The sequence below is a fragment of the Accipiter gentilis genome, chromosome 2 (genome assembly GCF_929443795.1).
Source record: "Accipiter gentilis chromosome 2, bAccGen1.1, whole genome shotgun sequence".
Classification (NCBI taxonomy): Eukaryota; Metazoa; Chordata; class Aves; order Accipitriformes; family Accipitridae; genus Astur; species Astur gentilis.
In genome coordinates this window covers 40849748-40873044 of record NC_064881.1, presented here as the reverse complement: position 1 = coordinate 40873044, position 23297 = coordinate 40849748, and the positions used below count along the sequence as shown (strand labels likewise).

The following is a 23297-nucleotide window of genomic DNA, read 5'->3' as shown; positions in this document are numbered from 1 at the left end:
TGGGTGATGTTTACATCATTATTTTACAAATAGCAGGTATCTCCTTCTTGCTTCTAGAGGATATTGGGCAAGACAGAGCAAGGTCTTGTACACCTCATCCCTGAAATTATGGATAACAAAATATTTATAAAAGTATTTCTAAAAGTGAAATCTTTGTATTTTGTTGTCTGGACTGTTTAGTCATTTGATGACTGCCGTGCTGCATCAGCTTCTTCTGAATCTAACATTACTCCCTATCTATGTTAGCATGTTAGAAGTGTTACCAAATGTTCCTTTGACCAGTGTAGGAACCCAAGTGCCAGGGTGCACCCCAGAATGTGCTCTGACCTGGAGACTCTAACTCATGCCTCTGAAGTTACCTCCATCCCAGCTAGACCCAATACAAACACATTGATTTAATTACCATAATTCTTCCTTTCCTGAATTGCCTGCCAAGCTTATTGGCAAATTCTTGCTTATATCATGCTCACTAACCAGATTTCTGATGGCGTAACTTGTTATCCCATGTCTGGCACTTCACACTGACTTCCAGGGATGCTTCACACTGATATTCAAGGACCTGCAATTCTTGTGACCATGGGCTGGGTTCTTCTTTGCTGGTTTAATACTTTCACCTGTGCTTACTATGACACTCAAAGCACAGTGAAGTACCTCCTCCACTGTTTAAAATCTTAGGTGAAATTCTCAAAACGATCTGTAACTACAAGTCTCAAAACCTACAGAGCTGCCACAAAGCTAGCTTTTCAAAGGGCATTTAGGCTTGGCAGGGGAATGAGGCCAAGTTTGATGTGCACAACTCAGTTAAGCACCCACGCTCACTTGAGAGTACCTGAAGAGAGCTAGGCATTTCGGATAGGTTACAGAAGCCAGAGTGCTACGGTGGTCACAATTAAATAGAGAAGAAATGCTGAAGGGAGGCATGCCACAAATGTACCCCTCTAGGAACAGCTTCCAGAGCTGACTCACCAGGGCACACGTTTTACCTCTCTATCTATCCAGACAAACAGGTAAATGCATGCACACTGAAAGATTTAAATTATATCATCCATATATGAGCCCTGGTCTGGGGAAGAGGCCAGTAGAATTTCAGGGATCTCCTCTCCCCTTCTCTAGCACCCTTCCATTTCCCACTGTATTTGAGCCCCTTGGAGAAGTCCTGAGCTCATTCCACAGTGCAGACAGCAGCACAAAGTGGCTCTGCCATGCTGAGACCCATCCCACATGCAGGCTCTGCAGATTTTTAGATGATGGCATATAGCCGAAATCCAGAAATCTTGGATGTTCAAGTGTAGACAATCCTGATGATGTGGCTTGAATACATGACTGTATGTTCTCCCCTACTCGATGGTTCTGACAACCACCTCAGGATGCACTAGGCCAAAAAGATTAAGAATGGCTCTCTAGCCTAACTGCTCAAAAACTTATCAGAGAGAGGGTGGCCTTGTTTCAACCATTGTTCCAAGATCTAATATCCAAAACACAGAGGAATATAGTCATCAAACTGGACCACAAGACCTTCTCCCAGGGGTGGTAGTAGGTAGGAAAGGAATTCACCTTCAGATTTTCAGAAATTGTGCTCTAACCATTTAGCCACTGGAGAAAAGCTGGAGAGGAACTAGCACTGCCACCTCTTCTACCAAGCCTCCTTCACATATAACCTTCCCATTTTCTATCTTGCTTGTACACCACAACTAAATTAGTTCCTAGCAGTCTTTTGCAGGTGGATAATGAGCAACCTCTGGCCAAACTACATGATTACTAAGCAGTGTGACCAGGTTGATGAAGGTGTAGCCTTGAGCTAATACAACCTTGTCAGTAAGGAAGGGCTCAGCAGTCTGGTAATACAACCATTTTGGTGATCTCAGGACCACAGGACAGCAAATTTGTGTCTGCCTCCTGTGTACTAACATACTGCAGTACACCCACCTTACTTCATGGTTGTACGAGGTATCTATTGGTCTTGTACAGACCGGTTTAGACTTTCAGATTATAAAGTGTCCAAAAGGTAATTTTCAGGAATTTTCTATCTGTAGCCTTTGGTAGCCCTAGCTCCTAAATCTCACTGAAGGTCAATGGGTCTTAAGTGTTTACAGTACTCAGACATCTTGAAATTTGCTAACATCTTTTCTTCTGGGATTCTTAGTAACGTAATACGTGGGATTCCTGCTCTCAGAGACCGTCTTCCAAGTCCAGTATGAACCTCCTGTTTGCAATCCAGCATTTGGTTAGCAGAAATCACAATTTCAGTCAGAAGGGCTATCCAGAACCTTTGATGAGTGATTGCATAGTGTATGTAGGAAGCAGTCCTAGGTGGCAGATAGATGCTCTAACCTACATTTATATTTCTGCGGGGAACCTGCCAGAAACACCATGTCATCTGTGATCAGCTGAATTCCACCCATTTTAAAGACAAATTTCTCAGGCAAACCTCTTGTCCTGCATTCCAAATGCAGTTTCCAGATACCTAAAATTTGCTTAGCTCTGGCTTGCTTCAAACATATGGAGAGATTTCTCTGTTACAATTCACTACTGCTGCTGCAAGCTTTTTAACAAGGTAAATTCATCTAAATTGTCTCTTACCATACATGGCCTGTAAGGAAATGCTTGCCATTTTCAAAAGGCAAAGTCTGTATGTGTGGATTGCTTTGATCATAGGAAGACTGGCCCATGATAACCATCTGGAATCTATACAGATGTTTAGTATGAGGACCACTGCTTATCCTACTGTACGACAACATTACATGGTGACTTCAAAGACAATGGCCACAATGTTTTCAAATCACAGCCTTCCATGCACTCAATTATTATTCCTTACACGCACAAGAACACATACCCATATGTGATGTTCACAAAATAAACTGCAGTAAGAAATGATAAAGATGGAACAAATCTACTCAGGCTAAGAATGAAATGTTCATTCTGGAACAAGTTATGAGGCTCTTGCGCAGGGCTAACCTCCTTTGAAATCACATGGATATCAAGTTCCTAAAGCAAACATGCTGAAGGCCAAGATACAAGTCTGCTTCAGGTTTCTTTTAGTGTAATTTCCAGTGAAGTTTACCCAAGTGAAAGAGAACACAAACACTGAAGCAAGAATATCTTACTCCTAAGGCAAAACTCACATGAGTTAAAATCAAGCACTCCATGGGATTCCCTAATGGACTTTCCACCAAAGCTTTTTAATGAGAGTAAGTTAAGAGATTCACAGACCTCTTGGTCATAGTTAATGAATGGCTCCCTCCACTGGGAGGGACAGAACATTCAAAATTCACCCATTTTGCTTGCTATCAAGGTCATCTTTGCATTTCATTAGAGCATAGCTTACAGAAAGTCAACCAGACAAGACATCGCTCTCCATGTAAGTTACTGCAATGGTTAATCTCTCTCAAGGATAAAAGTGTGTATCAAAATTTGCCATTTGAGTTAGAGTGGCTTCAAATTCTAGTAACTGTTTTCATATTTGTGCTCTGGAGATACTTCAGCAATACCATCAAACTGTCTCTCCCCCTTCATGCTGACCACTTTTTTATGTCTTGTTGCCAGCCAGAATAAGCAATGGCTTGGGTTCAACCCCATGGAGATCATAAGCAACTGAAATCAATTATTTCCAATGCTCTGCTAAAGATACCTCTGATAGCATCAGTTATTAAAAACAAAACCAAGATCATGAACACATTCTTTAGCAAAGAAAATTAAATGTCCATGGTTTCTGCACAAAAGGAAATCTTGGGTATTGCTTATCTGGTTTTGCCTTTAAGAGAATACTGTCTTTTGAGGAGAACTGCATATTGCAATTAAGAAAAATTAAACTGCTACCAAAAATGTCCTCTTTCAAAGATGTTCAGTTGTAAACATAACGTATAATAACACAGTGATTTTTTTTTTAATCCAGATAAAGATAAAATTGGAAATAAAAATATTTAATTGACTCAACTGGCAACAGTTCCATTTAATTCTATTGGAATTTTGCCATCAGAGCTATAAACATGTAGCTGTCGATAACACATGTTTAACTAACTCTTTCATATGAAGCCAGGAAGCAAATATGGATGAAGCTGTACTTTAGAATAGTGACTTTCCCAGTGACAGCTTAGGTATTTATTGTATTTTAATCATAGTGGGATGGAGTGAGTAGCAGTAACTTTTGTGCATCACTTCAGGACACATCATAAACTCAGAAGTCCACCCAGTAGTAGAAGAACAACTGCACCTTCACAGCATCTGGAAACTAGCAGTCCCTCAGCATAATTTTTACTATGGCTTTTACATTTTTCCTCACAGTTGAGAAAAATACCCCTGTATTATAAAAATAACTAAAAAAAAAAAAAAAAAAAAGAAAAAAACAACATAGTGAATCTTTTCTTTTTTTATATTAATTTGCAGAAGTCTAACTACTTTCAAGCACTCAGAACCCAGACACTAGTTATTTAAGTCCCAGTTCATAAACATAAAATCAAAAGATGTTTGAACTAGCTGATATGAAAATAGAAACCAGTGCAGTGAACTAGTTAAAATAAAAATAGGGATGAGTGCTGTGAATAATCAGTGTTTGAGTTTGTGTTTTTCCAAAGTCCTCTATTTATGCAAATATGTAAGGGAGCAAAATTCCAGTAATCTATATGGGATTATGTACTATAGGGGCCTTCATAACACAATGTGGCTTCCTTAATCTTTAAATCACCAGTCCAATTCAAATAGCCCGTTGGGGCACCAATGAAATGTTAATATTTCTAACAAATATTGAGATTGCTAGAGATGTTTCTTTTCACATCATTAGAAAAATACAACAGATAAGACCACACAGTGTACAGCTAAAACAATAATCAACAAGGAAAACTAAATAACAAATGTCTTAGCATGATCCTAATCCATTCACTTACATTTACACTGGAAAAAATAGATCTCAGCTGGCAACAGACACTGAGAACTGAATCTGTCAACAGAATGACTTATCTTTTCTCACTGAGGTGGTCTTTCTTGGAAGGACCAGCTCAGTGTCTTACTAGTGAGACAATACATCCAGGAATGGGACACCCTGGACCTAAAAGTTCAAGTGGAGGTTTCTAGCAAACCTCCAAGACACTGTCTCAGTCCAAGCCTCCTTCCAAAACATCTGATTAATGCTTGGCAGAGGGACAAGGTAAACGAGGGAAAAGAAGCTATTGGCCATGCAAGTTAGCAGGGAAGTTGACTGATGTCAAGATCTCTCACTGCTGACGTTTTCCAGTAAAAAACTCTCTTTAGTGCATGACTTCTAACCAGTTCCACACGCTGGTTTCAGAAGTTCCCCCTTCGCACAGACTGGGATTGAATGGGGGGTAGGCAGGAGAGGTGAGTAGGAGGAAACATCCAGCCTTCCCCCACCTTTCCTCTTCCTGTTCTACCAGCACCTTGCCACTCAGCTCACTGGCAGTAACAGGTTTTTGCAGCAATCCCAGTAGTTTGAACCCAGGGGAAAAAAGCAACACTCTACTAGATAAACAACAGGTCTTTTTTTTTCCTTTTAGTGTCTATTACTTTTTAGTACTCTCTATGGACACTGCTGTCACTGTTGCAGTGTATTTTCTGTACTTAAAGGTGAAGGCTGACTTTTGAGAGTTGCTAATCTGGCACTGGTTTTGAACATTATATTGACTTCATATACAACTAAAATGCTGATGACATCAGCAAAAAGAAACACATAGTTCATAAAGACCTCCAAGTGGCTGGCTGGAAATCTTCAGCACAGGGCTATACATTGTGACTTGCTGAACAAGTTAAACACAAACAACGCTTCAGAGCACAGCAAAGGATGGGGTCTGAGTCCATTCACCCTCCTTGCTGTAGTCACTGGAAACTAAAGCCCTTTCCATCCAGAAGCAGAGCAATTTTTGATCTGCTACTTCACTGTATGATATGTAATCAGGAATCAAGTGAGAACTGGGAAGGCGCAAGAAACTTCCAATCAATCTCCACAAGCATGAGAAACTAGTAAAAATAATTTTTACTTTTCACTGCTGTATTTTGGGGTTAACTTAGAGCAATTCCTTAGAAATGGACCCTGAGATATCCCAAGGGTCTGTACAACTCAAAAGATATCTTTCTGTTAAATAAACTGCTACTACATCAGGCACACTATCAATCTAAAATTTCAGCTTCTTCTGAAGAAATTAAATCCTCAAGGACTAATAAATTATTCTATATTTTTTCCTAAGTTCTGAATGAGCTCCCTCCTCTTCCTTCCAGGTTCTGTGCAAGGCTACAGTTACTTGAATGTCTTAAAAGCCATTTTCACTCTGAATAAAGACAATTCTTTTGTCTTTAAGTTTACACATAGATTCTTTTTTCTTAAAACAGTGTCATTTTAAGCTATAAGTACTGTATAACACTCCCAACATTTGGCATCACATTTTATGAAAATCTGCAGAGAGCTCTGGCTGATTATAATTCTTGAATATGCTCAGTAAGAGCTTGCTCTCTACCAAGTATGAAACTCCCCACAAGCACTACCTGCCAAAATCAGTCCCTTCTAACATCAGTTATAGAGAGAGGAGAAGATATTCTTTTTTAATGTGTTTTTACTCTTTCTGTACTCATGCTATTGCCAATGCTGCTTCCCAGATATTAATATTATCAGCAGTGAATTAACCCACATCATGTTTCTTTTAAATGACTAATTTCATAGTAGTACAACATGCTGGTCTGGGCCTCAGCACAACAAATGCAATGGAAAAACCATGGTAAATGCCAGACAGGTTTCCCTTTTCATAGCCTGGCATCGTGGTTCCTCCGTTCCTGAAGCCCCAGCAAAATATTCTGTGTGCTTAAACATTTCCTGCCTGAGAAGCCATTTAAAATACACTAGTATTTTAAGCAACTACCCTGAAATCTGCATTCAGTCTCTCCAGGTCACCACTTTTAAAGTCAGTTCCTCACTTGCTGCCTCTTCCAATTTTCTTTCCTACTTGCCTCCCACCCCCTCATTCCTTCTTTTTTCTGGAGTGTCTGGTCTTTGCGCAGCTGGAGCAGGCAGCAGCATGACTGAGAGGCCAGTACCCTAAACTTTGCCTGTTTTTTCAAGAAGGTAATTAGAATTAGAGTCTTGAGGGGAAGAAAGGACCCACTCACAGGTTCACTCAAAGACTTTCTTTTCAAAACAATGCTTTAGCTCTAGTCATCATGGCTACTTTGAACTGGAACTATTAAGCTCCTGAATTGAACAGCCTTCATAGCAATTCATTTTTAAAAACCCAGTTAGCAGATTTTGTAACAGCAACACCAATTCATTGCTCTTGAGTATGACATTTGTCTCTTGGGGTTTTGGGCACTTCCTCATGTGATGGTCTTTAAAGCACTTTCACAATCATAGCACTACTACACAGTACTACTTAGTACTGCCTCTGTGAGCTTAGGGCTACTCTGGTATCCCGAAGATTGCCAGGGTTGCACAGAGAGTAAATCAAAACATGGAGCTTGCTCCTCCACAATGCTGGAGGAGGAAAGGAGCAAGGGATCTAGCCTACAAGTAAGAATACAGAGGAGAATTACTGTAAATGAACAGTTAATTGTATTACTTCTCTCTGATCTCACCGTAACTAGGATTGTTTTCCCTCTTCTTATCAACCTTGCTCCTTTCAGACTATCATAACTTAGAAATCTTGAGACTGACACATTTCAAGTTTAGCAGAAAAGCTCAATCTTTCCCCAACACAAGCCTGTCAGTTCTGCAGCTGACTTTCTCCAAAAGCTTTTTTGTTTATACATTTACAGCTCCAGCTCGCTTCAGAGCCCTAAGATGAAAGCATGATGTGATGGGATGAGCCCAATTGAATGCCACCGATCTTCAGCAGTTTAGGCATTAAACCTGTGTCTGATCCTGCCAAATCACACCTGGTAAAGCCTGCATTACCTTCATGACTGAGAGTATCCAGAGCTTTCACTATGGTCTGCGCTGAGCTCACCAGCCAACAAATGAGAAAACTGTTGCTTTCATATTTAGACAGGAGACAAAAGCCATTATAATGTATCAGGAAAGGGAGGTGTATTTTTATATATGTGGAGAACGAAGCCTACCTCTTTCTCCTGGTCTTCCTGGTTGACCAGGGCTTCCTGGAAACCCTTGCATGCCTGGTGATCCTTGCTCACCCTGTGGCCCTGGAGCCCCTGGCCGACCAGGCTCACCAGGAGGTCCTGCGATGGTTCGTGTTGAGACAGACTGGCTTGGAATCTGGTTCAGAATCGAGTTATATCTTGCCATATGACCTGTCAAGAAAAAAGTGCCATCGTTTTCAAGTTCCAGTGGAGAATCTGGTTCAGCTGAGTTTGAACAGAGCACTGGCAGGTTCTCAAGGCTGTGGTCTGTCATGTGGTGATAGTATGAAGTTGTACACTTCTTGGTGGTGAAATAGTGTTTAGGGAGTACACAGAAGGTGGAAGAACTACTATGTAGAATTTTATTTCCTTGCTTTGGTGGGCTTTTTTTGTATTTTATGTCTATAAAAATTTTAAACTGATACAGCAGAAGCTTCTGTGTACTATAATAGCTTGGAGGCAATTGAAGCTTTTTTTTCGATGGCTGGTTTGGGTTTGTGTGGTGGGGTTTAGGTAGCAGGGGAGGGGCTGCAGGGGTGGCTCCTGTGAGGAGCTGCTAGAAGCTTCCCCAGCTCCAAGACGGACCCCGCCGCTGGCCCAGGCTGACCCAGTCAGTGACAGTGGTGGCACCTCTGGGATAACATATTTAAGAAGGGGAAACCTGCAGCAGGGGAGGAGATTGGAATGTGAGAGAAACACCTCTGCAGATACCGAGGTCAGTGAAGAAGGAGGGGGGGAGGTGTGCCTGAGGAGCAGATGCCCCTGCAGCCCATGGTGAGACAACAGGCTGTCCCCCTGCAGCCCATGGAGGTCCATGTTGGAGCAGATGCCCACCTGCAGCCTGTGAAGGACCCCACACCGGAGCAGTTGGATGCCCTGAGGATGGCCATGACTCCATGGGAAAGCTTACGCTGGAGCAGCCTGTGCCTGAAGGACTGCAGCCTGCAGAATGGACCCACACCGGAGCAGTTCATGAAGAACTGCAGCCTGCAGGAAGGACTCACATTGGAGAAGTTCATGAAGGACTGTGTCCTGTGGGAGGGACCCCACGGTGGAGCAGGGGAAGAGTGAGGAGTCCTCCCCCTGAGGAGGAAGGAGCAGCAGAGATGACGTGTGATGAACTGACCCCAACCCCCATTCCCCGTCCCCCTGCACCACTGGCGGGGGTAGGTAGAGAAGCCAGGAGTGAAGCTGTGCCCGGGAAGCAGGGAGGGGTGGGGGAAGGTGTTCTAAGGTTTGGTTTTACTTCTCATTATCCTTGTTTTGATTTGATCTGCAGTAAATTAAATTGATTTTGTTTCTTCCCCAAGTTGAGCCTGTCTTTTGCCTGTGACCATAAGTGGTCAGTGATCCCTCCCTGTCCTTTTCTCGACCGATGAGCTTTTCTTTATATTTTCTCCTCATCCCACCAGGGCTGGAGGGGAAGGAGTGAGCGAGTGGCTTCATGGTGCTTTGTTACCGACTGAGCTTAAACCATGGCAATGCTTGATGGTAATCAGCTCTAGTTGGACATAAACCTAATTGAACATAAATCTAGTTGGAACATAAATCCTGACTGTCTAGCCTGAAACAAACAGATCCCCTTGGATGCTTTGAAAAGCATATTTTAAGTAATTGTGGTAGGAAAAGATCCATTCTAGAGATAGAAGCATATGAACTATTGATGTACTTGCCCTGGATGAGTTGTTCACACACTTGACGAGCAACAGCACGCACCATTGCTTGGGACTGGAGATCACCCTGCACAGTAACATCAGCAGTGTCATAACACAATTTTTTGCATCATTTCTGTCTTGAAAACACTTAAAGCAATGAAAGACATTTATTATCCCTGAGAGATTATATCCTCAGAGATGAGAAAAAAAGCCAAAGAAGTTTTGCGATTGACATGGCTCCCATTTCTGTTTTTAGCCAGCAAACGGAGGTCTGAGAAGACAACCTTAAGGTGAGATTTGGGGACATGCTTAATGACACATACTTCTCACCTTCGAAACATTAATGTAGCTATCTATAAGACAATGTCTGGAAAAGAAGAAAAGTTTGCTTGACTGCACAGAGAGAACTATTGTGCCTGTAAACACAGAGAAACATAAGCTGTTGGATAAAGCTTTTTATGAGATAGAAGGCCAGACAGGAAAAAAATGGTAGCTAATGTGAACATAGACTTACCCGCTCACCCCTTTCACCCTTAGCTCCAGGGGGACCCTATGAAAAGATTCAATACAAAATTAATTCTCATTTTGTTCTCACTCAAAATTTTTAACACCTAAACATTATCTCCCTTGCAGCACCACAGTAAAAGGAGAAAAAAGTAAACAAGGAACAAGGTTTCAGGAGCTCTGCGACAATAATGAATATACTTTTTCCATTTCAGTACTCAACAAAATGTTCACCTTTGGCAATTACATGGCAACAACGACTTTCTCTGGGGTTTGTCATGTACTGAATTCTCTTGTTTAATATGGCAGCATGGCTGAAATGGGTCTAATTATCATTGACTATAAGGAAGAGAGGGCTGATGGGAGACAAAATATCAGTCTGAAATTTGTAGCATTTTCTGCACCAGGACTCTGCATCCGCTATGAACAGAGTCAGCAACAGGATTAAACTGCACAGAAAATTAAGTATGACATTAAAGATAATGTAATACTTTAATGATGGTAAGGTTCATTATGGATTGGAACAAGTTGTCTAGGGCAGTTACAACTTCACCAATGGAGGGTTTTGGGGTAGGCTAGACATCTCTCAGGAACTCCTGAAGCGAGGAAAGGTCTGCATGAAGAGATAACCGGCTGATTGATGCATGGTTAAAAGCACAGCTTATTCTATCCTGGGAAAGAAGAAACTCCTACAAAGACTGCAAGATTATTTCAAGGTGTCTTTTCTATTACTCTACGTTTTAGGAAAGACAGTTACTGAAGCTCAATAATTTTTAACCCACCCAACTGTTTTTTTCAGAACTACTAGAGTCTAAACATTTACAGAAGAGTGAGTCTTACATGACTCACAGGAATATCTACACTCTAGGAAATTCAGTTCAATATCTGGAACATGTGTTTGGACAGGAACTGAATAGTCAGCATATTATACATTGATAGTAATAAGTTCCATAGCTCATCAAATCTCCTTAGTAGATTTCATGATTACACTTAGAAACTATGCAGAACTAGGCATTAGGTTATTATCTTTGCTTATATATTATCAGTCATTTCATTTCCACTCAACCAAATAAAAATGGTTGCATTGGACTAAATCTCCAAAGCAAATTGGATTTTGAAAAAAAAAAAAAAAAAAAAAATTCTGTTCTGCAAATCGAGTCAGAAATATACACTGTTCCATTTTGATGTCTTTAAAAATTAAACTGAACATCCACTGTGACATATGGAAAAAAATTGAGCAGGCTTTATAATTAACCAAGTGGTCAAATGTTAACATGTGAATACACAATATTATCTGAACTGTTACAGAGAAAAAGAGGTCCACTGCAAATCTTCTTTTATGTAATTTACACACTCATTTTATAGTTGTACTGCTTTCTCCCAGTTAAACTGTTTTTTTTTTATAATAAAGAAAATAATATCTGAAAGAAAAACTTAGTATTAGAGGTTTCTATACTAATTTTAGGTATAGAGGGTGTAATTTCCCACTCAATGAAACTAACGGTCAAATTTATAACAACATTCTAGAAAAGCCCTGATCATTAGTCAGTTGTCCTGACGTAAACCCAGAGTAACCACAAAAGCCAGTTTTTTATTCATGCAATATTTTCATAGTCTGAAAATCAGAATAATATTTTGGAAATATTCAGGTTAATAAATGGCATACTTTAATTGCCCAAGAGTTGCTTGAAGTGCAAAGGAAAAAAAAGAAGGTAATTACACACAGACTCCAAATTCACGTACTGTTACGTTTTTAAGTTCTGTGTTTTAATCTTGTGTTTTGACTCTGTAATCCCTATATTCCAAACATTGTATGTAAGATCAACAAATAAATTTAATTATGAAGAATGAACAAAGAAAGACCAAAATGATGTTTTGCTCTAGCCACTAATTGCAAACAGATCATAAGCTATAAATATTGAGGAGTTCTGTAAAACAGTGAAGCCAGGATGAGAAATCAACTAATGCACAACAGCAAATATAGCAATATTAATTAATTTTACTCACAGGAGCTCCAACATCACCTTGTGGCCCCTGGCTTCCAGTAACACCTGGAACACCTGGAGCACCAGGTATGCCCTACATGGAAAAAGAGAAAGAAAACAGTGGTGATGACAATCAAAATCCATGAATCCTGATGAGAGAAATAACTGTGATGGAGAAGTGCACAAAGCAGACAGTGCACAGACAGTTCTGCCAGTCAAAGACCGGAGATGCTGCGAGAGAGGACTAAGAAGTACATGTTGCAGGAAAAAGAGCACTGAAAGCACAAGCTGAGAAAAATGGACTTGTGGTACTTTCAGAAACAGGTGCAGATTGCTGAACCACAAGACTAAATCCTGTGACATTACTACCATGTTTAGGAGGGATGACTCAGAACATTCTTTGTAAAAAGAGCAGGATTGCTTGGAGAATACTCAACACCATCAGCAGGTTCACCTAACTTCTTAGATCTATCAAGGTGGCATTAATTTTACCTGACTGCCCTAGCTGAGAAGGATGAGGCTGATTCTGGAGGCAACATATGTCTTGCTTTGAAGGCTGAATGCAGCCTCTGCTGTTTTTCTTCATTACTCTATGAGAGCATTTGAATACCTGCACTCAGCCTCCAGGCCAAGCAAAACTTGGTGGTTCACTTCAGCTAACAAAACTAATTGGAATTTCTTATGAAAAGAAAGTAATTTCAAGTGTTAGAAGCACCAATTTCCTTTATATAATGCAGTTACTTGACTAAGAACAAGCTGTCAATCTATTGATGGAACAACTGTCCCCCCTTCCCACAGGAGACATTTTTTTCTTGAGCTAAGTAAGAGTGGAAAGAAATTACACTGAACAAGCAGCTCTTTGCCAACCCCTGCGGTCATTAGAATTTTAACTTCCAGGGAGAACCCTTCCCTTGGTCTATCTACTGAAGCCTAGATAACAGTGATCTACAATCCCCCAAAACCCTGCAGATTTTTACAGTAATGAATTCCATGGGCAATACTCACCGTTGGGCCAGGAGGTCCTTGTGGGCCTGTGGGTCCATCTTTGCCAGGAAGGCCCTATAAAAGAGAAATATATGCAATTTTATTGTTTTTTTATATGTACTTCATGAAACTGTTCCATTTCATCTAGAAGATTTTTTTCTGGGTTTTTTTTCCTTTTTTTTTTTTTTTTTTTTTTTTTAAATTAATAACTGGTGGTAGTGGTTTCTTAGAAGAAAATTCCCTTATTTGCCCTGGGCAGAGTTTACTTCTGAAAAGGAACTATAGCATAGCTGATATTTAAAAAAAAAAAAAAAAAAAAAAAAATCCAACTAGTCTCACAATACATCTGAAGTAAGAAGCAGCAATGCAAAACTCTTTGTACTGGCAATTTTCACCTCTGAGTGAATTTCAGTTATAACACTGCTGTAGTGAGATATATGAGAGCATTTGCTGTCAAGACTTCACCACCACAAGATGGGTTACACTTCTACATCTGTTCTCACTGGTTGCAACTACTCACAGTCCCACTGATTAAGTGCTGAAAGATGGCAACTGAGAGTCTCTCTCTCTGCCCAGCAATACTGTACATATGTACTAGCTATCACCGAGGTCCTGATTCAGGAAGCAGCAGGAATGCTCATGTGGTTTACATTATGAACGTGCTTCAGAGCTTCCAGAAATGAGAGCCAAAAACTAAAGATAACTTGGAACTGGAAAGCAAGCAAATCATAGAAAAAAGACAGACCAGATGTAGAAGAAAATACACTAGTTAACAAAGTAGTCTTACAAATTAATCAATATGCACATTTTGTATCCACATGCTATAAAGCATAGGTTTCTGACCAGCCTGGTGATAAGTCAATTCTTTAATTACTGCACAGCCTAAAAAAGAGAAATATGATCTTATCACTGGCTCAAGACCAGAATATGGAGGTGAGAGTAGAAGGAAAGAGAGGGTTTGAAAGTGTTTATGCTGACGCACACGGTAAAGAACATTCTAGGCCTCAGTATCTCATAGAGCTTCAGAAAAACAATTCATAACTTTTTTGTTTTGTACTTTTTTTCTGAAATTTTATTTCTGACAGAGTTTCAGTAATGAACATAGCATAAAATACTAGTTTTATCTCTTACATAATCTGGAAAATATGACTCAAACCTGCTATCATATGGCATAAAAAAACCTGGTTGGGGAATATTATCTGCCATGTACCTGGAAAGGATTTTTTTAAAAATTCCACCAGAAGGGTGTTTCGATGATAAAATAAGCCACATAGTCAACTCATATTGTGTCATCTATGCATCCTTAGTCTCGATAAGGAAATACTTTCCTATTTCACAGTGTAGCCAAATGGTTCCTGAAGCTTCAAGGACCAAAGCAGCTCCCCTATCACAGTAAGAACTAAAGCAAATGTAACAGCATTTAAGTGGCATTGAAATAAAGATACTAGTAGTGTCTCTATCACAGTAGTTTTAAGACCTATACAGAGAAAAGATTGCAAGCCAGGCTCAATTAGGTAAATTTGCAATGGAAAGTGTGTTCCGTCTTCAAAATTGGTGTTTCTAGAGGAAACAGAATGATATAAGAAACTTTGAAATGCATTAAAAATTATAAAATAGGGTTTCTGATATTCTCTGGAAGAAGCATTTAGTTGTGAACAGTGTTTTGAAAAATTCAATGATAGCTATTCACAGTTTCATAATAACATGGAAGTCCCTAAAGGATAATGCAAACTAGACTTGTTTTTTAACAGTAAGACCTTCAGGAAGACTGATACCTTCATATTTACAAGTATGTTTCACTTTTCAAAGCAAAGATTTAAAATCTGCATTTATTTTTGATCAGTCCTAAAGCAGGATGAAAACTGGTTGGACCCTCTAAAAGACTTAATTTAACTAGGAAGGAAACGGAGAGCTTTCCACTGACTTCTAGGATCTCGTGTGGATTCACACAAGCTTCTAAAGAAAAAATACGTGGTATGTCCCTCCCTTCTCCCGTCCAAGTCAAACAGTAGAACTAACAGTATGATCAGAACTACTACATTTTCTTTGAATATGTTTCACTCTTTTTTTCTTCTGAGCAGTATTCTTGCTCTTGGCCGCTCAAGAATCATCTCCTGTCTATTCTCCTAGGATTCACTTTCTCTTGGCACTGTGTCTGTATCACTTGTCCACAAAAAATTGCCTCCTACTGTATTTGTTAGATGTGAAAATTGCTATTTATAAATGAAGTCCAAGAGAGGTTGGGTTCAAGAAGGAGCATGGCAATACTTATTCTCTCATGCAGGTAAAAGACCAAAGATACTCGTTTGTGCTGCCAACAGGGTTTGAAGATGATGTTACTCAGACCATCCGATGGCCAGAATGGATCTGATACTCATTCTGAACTTGTGACTAGTGAGCAGAGGGGATTAGTAGGTACCACAAAATTGGCAGGAGAACTAGGAACATATTTCTTCTGGCTCTTTCTCCCATTATTTTTGGTCTGTGTAATGTAGAAGAAAATAGAGCACTGTGAGAATTCATGAAGTTGTATTCAGACTACTGAAGCCCTAAAGATGTTATTTACTCTCCCATTTATTGAAGTCTCATCTTTGCTTGTCCATCTCCAGAATGACTGGGGGAATTACATAGCACAACAGCACTTTCTCTCTGATGCAGTCACATCCAGAATAGGAGTGACTCTGTACACAGCCGCTGAATCTCCTCCTTGGAGCTGTATGTCCAAGAGCAGGATGGGACAGATTTTGATGTGTGACCTCAGATGTAGGGCAGTCTAGAATCAAGATGTATATTATTTTGGAAGGTTAACTTAAATCGGGGCATATTTTGCTAATGGCATGAAAAACAGTTACAGGGAAACAGTGTAGCTATGACAGAATTTTTTATACGGGGTTTTATTTGCCAGAATACAAATGGCATTACAGAATGTAGGCACCACCTAAATCCCAGTAAAATCTGAAGTCTGCTGAAGTCAGTGAGACTGCTGCTGACCTCACTAGAAACTCTTTAGCTTTTGGTAGCCTGGAATTTGTTTGGGGTATTTGTGGAGAGGTGAGTTTTGAAGTAGGACTAGACAGTGGCAAAACCTCAACTGAAGCTACTGAGCCCAGGCTTGAAGGATTTTCATGCGCTACCTTTAAATGTGTCTAAAATAACCCTGCAGCCTGGGACCCATGACTGCTTTGTCCTTAGTTTTTCTTTTTCTGATGAAAAATTAAAAAACAAATGTTCCTCATTTCAAGATAAACCACCGTGACCATTAGAGAAATACTACTAAACACTATCTCAGTGTATTAATCTGAGGTGTAGCTTGCGAAAGACTTTGCACCAACGTGAGCGATTTTAAATTAAAGCTAACCCAGTAAAAGAGCAGAAAGGCGGGGGGGGGGGGGGGGAGTTTGAAACTTTGTTCAGAACACACAGCCTTTATTTAATCAAAATAGGCTAACACACAACTGTCTTAACACACAATAATGCTGACTTAGCATTTCCTCTCTTCTTTGAGAAACTACCAGTGCCATCTACAAGCTGATAGCCTGAAATTATTTTACTATTAATTCTTTTATGTTCTTATAAAATATATTTCTTGCATATCTTTTGTTAATCAGTCATATTTCTCTTCCAGTACTTGCAGTGTGCTATTAAGATTAACGTCTGGAAGATTGTCCTGGTTTCAGCTGGGATAGAGCTAACTGTCTTCCTAGTAGCTGGTACAGTGCTATGTTTTGAGTTCAGCATGCGAAGAATGTTGATAACACTGATGTTTTCAGTTGTTGCTCAGTAGTGTTTAGACTATAGTCAAGGATTTTTCAGCTTCTCATGCCCAGCCAGGGCACAAGAAGTTGGCACAGGACACAACCAGGGCCACTGACCCAAACTGGCCAACGGTGTATTCCATACCATGGGACGTCCCATCTAGTTTAGGAACTGGGAAGTGGGGGGGGGCAGGGAATTGCTGCTCGGGGACTGGCGGGGTGTCGGTCGGTGGGTGGTGAGCTATTGCCCTGTGCATCATTTGTACATTCCAATCCTTTTATTACTACTGTTGTCATTTTATTAGTGTTATCATTATTATTATAGTTTCTTCTTTTCTGCTCTATTAAACCATTCTTATCTCAACCCAGAAGTTTTACCTTTTTTCCCGATTTCCTCCCCCATCCCACTGGATGGGGAAAGTGAGTGAGCGGCTGCGTGGTACTTAGTTGCTGGCTGGAGTTAAACCACGACAAAGATAATACTCCTTTCCTTGTGTTTCTTTGTCCCCTTTGACTATGCCTTTGCTTGTAAATTAAACAAGTCCTTAGAGAAAAAGATGTGACACAGCTCATACATACATAACTGCATTTCTGTGGCTTTGTGGAAAAGAACCCAGGATTCCTAGGGGACAACAGGTTGAACATGAGTCATCAGCATGGCCCTGCAGCAAAGGCAGACAGCCACAGTCTGGCTGTAGGAGCAGGTTCAGGAAGTGCTCCTTTGCCTCTATTGAGTGCTTTTAAGACTACCTCTGGAGTGCTGTTTTCAGTTTTGGTATCCCCAGTACAAGAAAGTCTGACGTACTGGAGCAGGTCCAGTGGAGGGCCACCAAGCTGGTCAGGGGTTGGAGCACATGACATAGGAAAAGAGGTCGAAAGAAGTGGGTTTGCTCTGCTTGACAAGCTTATTGCTGTCTACCTAATGAAAGGAAAAAGAGGCGTAACCACTCTTCACAGAGAGGGACAGCGATGAGACAAGAGGCAACAGACAAAAGTGGAAACAGGGGAAATTATGATTAGACATTAGGAAAAAAAATGCTACAGTGAAAGTGGTCAAATAAATACTGTCCTGGATTGCCCAGAGAGACTGTGAAATCTTCATACTTGGAGGTGTTCAAGGCTTGACTTAATATGGACCTGAGAAACCTGAACTGATCAGACCTGTTTTGAGCAGAGTGTTAGACTAGATGACCTCTGAAGGTCTCTTCTAACCTTAGTTCTATGATTCTATAAAACCCACTAAAACTGTGCATTTAAACTGCCTAATGGAAATGGCTTCTGATCTATGCTATCCCCTGAACAATGTGCTGGAAGAGTTGTAATTGGCCCAGTCCAACACTGCCAAGGGGAATGATAAGCATTAGACTGCGTAGGTCACTAACCGATGCTCAAAACCATGGTGGGGCAATATCTAATTTACTAGTCTAGACACAGGCTTTGTGTTTCACAGCTGGTCTTTTTGCCCTCCTGCTCTGAGAGTAAGTTGAACAGGAGCCATTAGGAGCTGAAGAAATGTTTAAGAGACTGAATCATCCTCTTTATCATTTAGGGATATCTTACTGCAGACCAGTGTCTTCAAGCAGGGAAAGGAAGGTCAGTGCTTCTGGACTCCAATCTAGCTGCAGGAGCTGAGCAAGAGAAATCAATCATTTGACATTTCAACTCTGTGGTGCCACCCTTAGCAGACATATAGAGAAGCACATCCAACAGAGCTTCCTCCAGAACTTTTTACCTGCTAAATAAGAACAATGCCTCTTTACCAGGCAGAAGCTTGGCCAGGAGAAGACAGCCCTGGGCAAACCAGGTGACAGTGAGCAGTGACAACGTCACAGGCACAGGAGATGCAAACTTGGGATTCAGAATGATGGAGATCCCTCCCTACATTGTGTCATCAAGCAGAGCATGCTTGTCACTCAGGATGATATACTAGGATTCTCGTCACAGCTGTATAGAACTGTCCTCTTGGGTGGCCTGCACTTCGCAAGAAATAACAGGGATTGCAATTTTGACCTGACCTTGGTTTGTAGCCATGGACATATGGGAAAGGGAAAACTTTCCCCCCCTCTACCTACACATCTCAACAAGGGTCAGTCCCAGTCTCCTTCCAAACTTTATACTCTTGGCTGAAAGAGTATAAGCACAAGAGAGTCTAATTACTGTCTACATAGTCACCAGAAACATGATGTCAGTTTGGATTCTCTCTTATGTGCAGTTCAAGCTATATCTTTCAACATGATATGCCTGGGAGAGTTGGTGGAGAAACAGATTCTGTTCTCTTTAGTAAAACCTCTCTATACTGCCAGCTACAAATATAAAAACACAGCAAGAGAGGACACCAAACAACCACAGCCCCAGCCATGAAATAAAAAAAAGCATTTTGTATTTTACAAAATCTTTTATGACACTCGTTTATAACTGGAAGCTGATGAGAGGGGAGGGGACTGTTCGTCATGTGGAATCTGAGATGTACATTTAAACCAGTTACCAGACAGGTATAAAATATTATCATGCATATTCAGAAAGTTTGCATTATTATCAGAGAACACATTTTTTACTCTGATTCAACCTTCCCATGGTATTTTTATTACGTCACACTCTTTTTCATAGGGGGGGGTATTTCATTATGAAAATGATCTTTGCATGAATTCACACAACTGGCAGCAGAGATGGTCTATCTCTTAATGAGGTTCTAAGACCCAAGAAAAACAAATAAACCAGGGACTAAAAAGAAGTTCAGAAATATAAAAAGAACCTTTATAGATTAATTGTTGAATTAAAACATTAAGAGGAAAAAAAAGACCTTTTCTCAACTGATTTAAAAAATAAAAACAGAACTAATGAACACTAGAAATCAAAACAAAAAGGAAAGAAAAAGAACTGTGAAAGTTAAGTGATTCCAGCTACCAGCAACTGGAAGGAAAAAGCTCCATTCCAGGACTTCTTGGGTCTAATATCACATTATCCCCAGTTCAGCAAAGCTGTCACAGATCTCCCAATAAGTATCAGTCCCATGTTTATCTCTCATTAAAATCAGTGTGATTTAGCCATCTGTTTAAGTATTTTACAGCACCAGTACCACTATAATTAAAATATTTCAATGAACAATAAATACTACAGAGGAAATGATAGCTAAACTAAGAATAACATAGAAAATCTCAGTTTTAGTAGTATAGTAGCTGCAAAACAGTTCGGCATCTTGGCTAACAGGAGAGAAGCCCAACAAAGGGAACATTATACAAAAAGGCAATTTACTTCTCAGGAATTTTCCAATTCCCCTTTGCTGTTGCTGTAGTTATGCCCTTTAGAATTATGCCTTTCTCAAGCACTGGGCCTTCAAAGAGACTGCGGTGAAATCATTGGTTTGAGTCTTTACTCATTAAAAGCAATTTTATGTTGTCATAACTTCACAGGAATCAAATGAGTTACAACACTATAAAATTAGTATAACATAATTATTTGTTGCCATAGAAATAATTACTGCCAGACAATATTGCATAAGGGTCGTACAGAGACAATAACAGGCTAACAGACCTAACTTTATGAGATCTAGGCTATTTATCCAGCTCCTTTGATTAATGCCAGAAGAAAGTGAACACATGAACAATTATTACCATATCTATAAAAAACAGCAATTTGTGTAATTGCCCTACCTTATTATAGACAACACTGGGGTCTTCTACAGAATAAGCAATGCGTGATCTTTCCAGGCTGTATCAAAAGCCTTTGCTGCACTAGTCTTCCAGCCAGCTTTTCTCAGAAATACCATCTCTCTGCAACAACCTGCTGACTTCCACATGTGGGAAAACTAGACCATTTCTGAACTGCTGGCTGACATCAAGACATGACTGAGGGCGTCCACTACTAAATATAAAGTTAAGTACAGAATAAAGTAAAAACACAGAGTTCTTTTCTCCTTGAATTGCAGGATGCTCAGTGTCCCTCGTGATCAGGAATGCTGAAATAGGAGGCACACTCACATGTACAGCATCTAGCACCAAGTAACCTCAACCTAACTATGACTAAGATTAGACAGCAGAGTAGGAAAAATCCAAATGTCCATCAGGCTCCAGGTCTTTATTAACCTGAAGATGAACAAGTGACACCAAGCTTGGGGAATTTAAGGGGAAAAATTCCAATGCAGTCAAAAAGACGACTTTAAAAACATGCAAAAATGAGCTTCCACACAGAAGAAAGCATCACAGTATTATAAAGTAGGAAAAGGAATATATTTACCTTCTTATTTCACCACAACTTAATTGAAAATTAGAAGGCTATTCATCTGATTAGAAGGTTATTCATCTGATGATAATGTTGTGTAAGTCTTTTATCTTAATAAAATTACTTTCTTTTCTTGATTTTAGAGAAAAAAAACCATCTATGCATTGCCCAGATTCTCCAGTAACTTCAGTGAAAACTTCTATACATAAATATATGCCAATATTTATATTCATAATACTGAGCTCAAATACACATTTCGCTATAGGGATGTTTTTTTATAACAAGGTCCAGATTTCTCTGACGTTCAAGTTACATTAAGATATCCAAAAAAGGATCATGAATATGTAAGTCTTGTTCAAATGAAACTTAAAAGTCATATTTAATAAAATTCTGCTGTAGACAGTAACCTAGTATTATGCTAACAATAACTTTCCAGTGCCTGACTAATAATGAAAAAAAAGTCTCCCCCAAGGAGACAGGGAGCAGGACTTATAGGTTTAACTGTACACATGAATATGAAAATTTTTTTACTGATTCCTAGGCAGACTCTAAGTATCTTCATTTGTTCTACCAGAAGCAGAATAAGGTTGACTAAATTTTGATATTATTCTATACCTTCTCCTTATGTCACCAGTTTCTACAGGTATTGTTTTACATTCAATATTAAATCCCCTTGTAGTTGTCTCTGTTATTAATTAACTAGCTAGAAAGCAAATTTAGATCATTGCATTGGATTGCATGCTAATTATATACCATTTAACTACCATCTAATTTTAAATGTATAAGCAAATAGACTAATTGGCAGTGCTGGACACGAGTGATATCTACTCCTATCAAATGCATTAAAACACAAACATAGTGCATGGCTGCCCATTACTTGTCTAGTATTTCTCAACCTGGATCTAGCAGATGGAAGGATACCCCACCCTATCTTTGACCTCTCTGCTGATTGGCACAGAGATATAGGTCTTCAGAAATGATAGAATACAAGTGACATAAACTATAATAAATCAACCATGCTGGGAAACATACCCATTATGGAATGGAAACTCTTAAAACAAATGCAAAACATGTTCATTTTACCTTACCCTTTGACCTTGAGCTCCATCTCTTCCAGGTGAACCTGATGCTCCTGGGACACCCTAAGCATTATAAAGGGAGGGCAAATGATGAGATCAAATTAACAGAATCCAACTAAATCACTTTCCCATGAAACTGTATGACATGCTTCTGGATAAATGTTTGGGATAAATGCAACTAGGGAGGTCAATAATGGGTGCGGCCATAGAAAAGATTCAGTAAAGAAGGTATTTCTGTGAAATGAGAGATGGTTAAACACACACTATTAAAATGCACAGGCTCATACCACCTCACTGCAATCCTCTGTTAAGAACACTGATAATTCCATCAAGTCAGGCTTCCTCTGCCACTAAACTGAAAAGAGCTTGATTTCCTACATCATTCCAGTGTCGCATCAGTGTAACTCCACCGCACAACATCAGTACCTTAACCTAAAAATACAACTGCTATTTCTCTCTCTCATTGCTAAAATGAAGTCTGTTACCATAATGCTTGAAATCAGTGCAACAATATCAAAGGGGAAATACCTACCTGAGCAGGACTACAAGTTACATCCAGCAGTTGCCCACTGTTCATATGAAATGTCACTCTGGCTCATGAAGGCTGCAGAGCAGCAGTCTGGGACCATTACTGCACTGGTCCAGAGGCTAACAAAACTGATGTATGAGGAAAGACTGCATGAGTTTACTATCCCTAGTATACATGAACAAGAGGGAGGAACCTGGTAACACCCAACAAATACTGGAGGGATATAATCAGCAGAAGAGGAGCATCTAAAAAGGGAAGAGCAAATGATCCTGAAAAGCAGCAATAAATTGGAATGCAATCTCCAGACTAAACACCAGACACCAAACTGAGCAAGATTCACTGAATACTACAGCTTTTTATGATGCTGATCTTGTGAAAGTTGGCATCAAAAAGATTAAGTGCCGGATCTGTCCTCCTAGATAATTCCAGGAGGAATTTAATGGGTTTAAAGTGAAAACATGCAGATGCTAATTATCCACTGTGTAAGCAGAAATCTAAGAGTGGATAGGTTTTGAGTC

The 23297-nt window shown here is 39.8% G+C and overlaps 1 protein-coding gene across 4 annotated transcripts in view; it reads right to left on the bottom strand.

Annotated features, from left to right (window-relative positions):
- COL14A1 (collagen type XIV alpha 1 chain) overlaps positions 1 to 23297 on the bottom strand; it is a 126433-nt gene that overhangs the window by 5411 nt on the left and 97725 nt on the right. For all 4 annotated transcript variants that reach the window (XM_049824484.1, XM_049824494.1, XM_049824504.1 and 1 more), the window contains exons 40-45: positions 22260 to 22313; positions 13220 to 13273; positions 12237 to 12308; positions 10240 to 10275; positions 9744 to 9810; positions 8053 to 8241 (exon numbers count right to left, since the gene is read on the bottom strand). In XM_049824484.1, coding sequence (XP_049680441.1) covers positions 8053 to 8241; positions 9744 to 9810; positions 10240 to 10275; positions 12237 to 12308; positions 13220 to 13273; positions 22260 to 22313 — 472 coding nt within the window. The remainder of the gene's footprint in view (positions 1 to 8052; positions 8242 to 9743; positions 9811 to 10239; positions 10276 to 12236; positions 12309 to 13219; positions 13274 to 22259; positions 22314 to 23297) is intronic.